Raw genomic sequence first — 4,368 nt, forward strand, 5'->3', positions numbered from 1 at the left:
TGGAGGAGGGACCGTTTTGAGGAATCCTGGTTTGTTTTTTAATCAAACTTTTCCATTTAGCTGGAGAGCAAAGTAAGGCAAGACAGATGCTTGTGAGACGGCTCTGAATATTCATGGAAAAGAATACAGCAGAAGACGTGATGGGAGTGAGACTTAAAAAAAAAAGGGCTTTGGAACCTTTAGGAGGACCCAAATGCCGGCTCTCTTCAAGGAAAGCCTTTGGGAAAGAGGATGGTTCTGACTAATGAAATGATGGGGGCTCTGAGAGTCTTTCAAACATCTCAATTTTGTTTTGCTTCTGAAAGACGGTCTTTCCTTCACAGAGAAGGGAAGAAACAGAGATAGGAATGCGGTCAGACCTCGAGCGAGCAGCCTTTGAGTGAGTTAGCTTTTCTTAGTTTAATTGAAGGGAATTCACATACTGCTTTAGGTTTTATTCTAATGATTGAGAACCTCCTGGAAATACTTGAGAGCGTTCTCCTTTTTGCTTCTAAGTTCCGGTGAACTCACTCTGTCTTTAGACAATTTGCAGGCCTCAGGTCAACATCCTAGATTGTATCTCAAAAACTCCCCTACTTCTCAAAGGGGGAATCTTTGGCCCGGGGAACGAAGAGATCTGTCCAGGTTCATTCATCCGGGAAGGCTGCAGGCGGGCTGTATGTTTCTGGGCCTCAAGTCACACCCCCCCAATGCTGGCTTTTAAAATAAGTGCTCGCCACCAGCAGATTTTAGCCCATTTGTCTCATTCCCTGGAAATAGAACATAATGTGGGCAAAATAGGCAGAGAAACAGGGGTGCCAGGGGCTGGGGGCTCTGGTTAAACAAGGTCACCAGTGCCCCCAAGAAGCTGTTTATTTTTGGATGCAAAAGAAAGGAAATGTAAAGGTAATCAGAGAAGCAGAGTGAGCAAGAGGGAGGGACAGAGGTTTCCCCCCAGGAGGCATTTAAGCAGCCTTCTTGCAAACCTTCCCCTGGCTGGAGGTCCTTCTCGCTTGAGTTGGGGCAGGGTAAAGTCACATTGCCAGGGAAACTACCAGGGATGTTGCAAAAGTCTCACCAAACTCGAAGCTGGACCAGAGGAGTTGCCAATTTCAAAGCAGTGAATGGTGATTTTGGAAAGAAGGGGGGCTCGCTGGCAAGCAGCAGGAAGATACTGCCAGTTAGTCAGAGTGTCTGGGCTGGTAAAGAAAGGTCTCTAGATCCTGGCTTGACTTGCCCCTCAGTCCCCTTCTTGGGGGAACTTCCCGCTGCTCCTTTCATCTTGGGTTTTTTTTTTTTTTTTTTTTGGTCCCTAATTTCTAAAATGGCTTTGTGCTCTTCCCTGATGTAAAGCAAGAGATCACAGCAAAAGGCTTCTGCTTTGGGGCCGTGTACCTCTCCTAGGGCAGCTGATGCCACTCCAGGAGGGAGTGGGTGTCCTGCAGAAGGGAGAGAGCAGCCTGGATGGGGAGAAATCAGCTACAGTGGAAGCAGAAGAATGTGTAATTCACACCAAACTGACCAGGATGCTCAGGAAAGCTTCCGGAGTGATCCTCCCCACTGCTGTGTGCCATAGAGTAAGGGTGAGACCCCATGTGCATCTTCTCTCCCCTCACTCAGCCCAGTTCTTGCCCTGCCCTCTCCTGGTCCTCTCAATGTTCGATCCCAGTGCTAAACAGGACGCCAGTGCAGCCACCATGGCCCCCCAAAGGCAAGGCGGCTACTTTAGTACTACTGACGAAGAAGCCTCCTCAGTGTGCCAACATACAGTACCTCTGTCTCCCAGCAGGTGCCTGCCTAAAGCACTCACACCAGAGATTTCAACTCTGCAAGTTCTGCCTTAGTTAGCTCATGCTAACTTTAGACTCCAACCCCCACGTGAGCTGTGACTCCACTGTATCATTTCAGGGCTTTAGCTCACAAGCTCCTGGCTGTTTTCATCTTTCTGATACCTCAGTGATGCGGATGGTGGGCAGGGAGCTGGGGAGCAAGCCTGAACCTCACTGATATAATGAACCTTAGGTCTGAGGTGCCCCCTCCCATGCCCAGGCCAATTCTAGGGTGTCTGCACTTAGAGTTCTGTGGATCTCGCCTGAGGGAACAAGGCCAACATCCCTAGCCACATCCAGCCTCTCAGATCTCATCCACAAAGACACTAGGGGAAGAACAGAGATGCACACAAATGATTTAGAAGCCCCCCAACACACACACACACATACACACACACACACACCCCTCCATATAAATAAATAAATAGTCGAATACTGCTAATGGTAACCAAGGGGGGGGGGGAGAGAGAGAGAGAGAGAGAGAGAGAGAGAGATCATCACATAAATAAATAAATAAACATAAATAAATAAAATAAATAATAGGTTTGCTAGGAGCCCCAGGCAAAATGGTCCCCTAGAGTTGTCTGAAGGCAGTCTGACAGGAGGCTCCGAGGCCTCTCTCACTGCTGTCCTGCTAAGGAGGGTCCGTGGCTCCAGACGGTCCGCAGCTCGGAGAAGACTTTGTCTCCGTGATGGGGATGGGAGACCGGAGCCCAGGCTGGGTTCCCGGGCAGGGAAGAAGGTTATTTACAGTTGCTGTACATGCCCTCCCAGGGCACCTGCCATCCGGCCTTCTGTGGTGACAGCATTGGCATCGGTCAGTCTTGGCGGGCAGGGCCCAGGGCCAGGTCGCCCCGTTGCTGTCCGGGGCACCTCTCGCTGCTCTCCGGGTGGAAGAAGGACTTGGCGGGAGTTTGTAGGGCACTTTCTGGACCCATGGGCTGATGTAAGAACGGGAAAGTCGTTGGGGGTGGTGGTCGGGGGAGGGAGGTAGGGAAGACGGGTCACTGCTTTCAAGAAAGGGGATTTTTTTCCAAATGTTTTCCCTGGGGTGTGAAAGATGAAGAGTGTTTGGTCCCTGCTTCCCCATAACTAGCCCCCCAGTATCCAGAGCTGGGGACTGTCCCCCCTCACTATCTCCCTCCATGCCCTGCTGCCATTGCCATTGCAAACTTGACATTCACCCACAAGGCTCCGGAAAGCCAGTCAGCTGGTGAGGGGGGTGCCCAGGAGTTTATTTTAAGGATCTTCTCTCTCACACCCCTGTTCTCAGTGCCTTCTGTGGGTGAAGCAGCTGGTGGTGTTTGTGTGTCAGAGATCAGCTTACCCATGCTGCCCAGCCCCGGGCTGGGGGAGGTAAGGTGAGGGCAGGAATAATGGTGGGGCTTGGGCTGACAGGGAGCCTCGGAAGCTATGGAGGACCCACGCCCCTGTCCCCCCAGACTCTCTGGGCTTGGGTCTTTCCCCCAAACCTGGGCTACTATGCCCCATCCCAGCCAAACTCCTGAGAGGCAAAGGGGGTGGCTTAGGCTGAGGGTGGGTGAGTGGATGGCTCAGCGCACTGGGTGGGGTCCAGGGTGTGGCAGTCTGGGGGGGAGTGGGCAGGCGGGCACCAACTGGAGTGTAAGGCCAGACAGGCAGGCGCTGGGGACTGGCAGCCGGCCACGGCACTGGGCAACGCTCAGCAGATGGTCCTGTGGAATGAATCTGGTGCCAGCCAGTGGGGACTGAGGCGAATCTGGGATGTGGGGCTGCAGACCAAGCTGTCCAGACTGTCCACTGTCTTTTCTCAGTGAGGTTCAGGGGCTGAAGGCTCTCTAAGCCATGCGGTGCTAGAATCTGCTGGACTCCTTTTCCTGACCAGGCCAAGACACTGGGAGCGGCGCCATGACCCTGGCCCTTTGCTTCCTTACCCCAAGCAGAGAACCTGTCTCCTGCCTCCGGACACCTCCTATCACCTGAAACATCCATGTTCCCTACTCAGATCGGTCCCCTTCTATCCCCCTCAAGTACCCTTCGAGCCTTTGCTTGGGCGTTTGGGGAGGTGAAAGGCTGGATACCCTCTTCCTGGGCCTCACTGCTCTTGGTTTCCTCTCATCCCCTCCCACCCCATGAGGGTCCACAGGCGTGCAGCCTTGACGGCATAGGGAGGGGTAATGAGGGCAGGTGTGTCCAGTGACTGACTACTAGCCTCCCATTATGCATCCCGTGAGCAGTAGGTTAGCAAAACTGTTTTTCCTGGCCAGGCCCAAACTTTTCAGTCGTGGACCCATTGCTTCTTACACAACCTGGAGGGTTTTTGTGCCAATAGTGGATGGTTTTCTCCATATGTCCAGGCCTGAGTTGAGCCCCGGGGGTGGTGCTGGTGGAGGCTCCTAGCTGCTCGACAAAGAGGCCGAAGCCCTCGGACCTTCGTTTCCTCCTCCCAGGAGAACAGGAAGGACAGGGTCCAGGAGCCCTCAATGTCTGTCATCAAGGGGAAGGCAGGGGGGGCGGGGACCGGGGGGGCCGGGGAGGGAAGCCCCCCCCCCCCCCGCAGCTGGCTCAAGGGCGGACCCTT

The 4,368-nt window shown here is 53.6% G+C and overlaps 1 protein-coding gene across 1 annotated transcript in view; it reads right to left on the reverse strand.

Annotated features, from left to right (window-relative positions):
- Window positions 1-2,626: 2,626 nt before the first annotated feature.
- SRRM4 (serine/arginine repetitive matrix 4) overlaps window positions 2,627-4,368 on the reverse strand; it is a 149,765-nt gene continuing 148,023 nt past the window's right edge. Inside the window, exons 14-15 of the mRNA XM_029921618.1 lie at window positions 4,219-4,274; window positions 2,627-2,749 (exon numbers count right to left, since the gene is read on the reverse strand). Coding sequence (XP_029777478.1) covers window positions 2,627-2,749; window positions 4,219-4,274 — 179 coding nt within the window. The remainder of the gene's footprint in view (window positions 2,750-4,218; window positions 4,275-4,368) is intronic.

Source organism: Suricata suricatta, chromosome 14, assembly GCF_006229205.1.
Source record: "Suricata suricatta isolate VVHF042 chromosome 14, meerkat_22Aug2017_6uvM2_HiC, whole genome shotgun sequence".
Taxonomy (NCBI): domain Eukaryota; kingdom Metazoa; phylum Chordata; class Mammalia; order Carnivora; family Herpestidae; genus Suricata; species Suricata suricatta.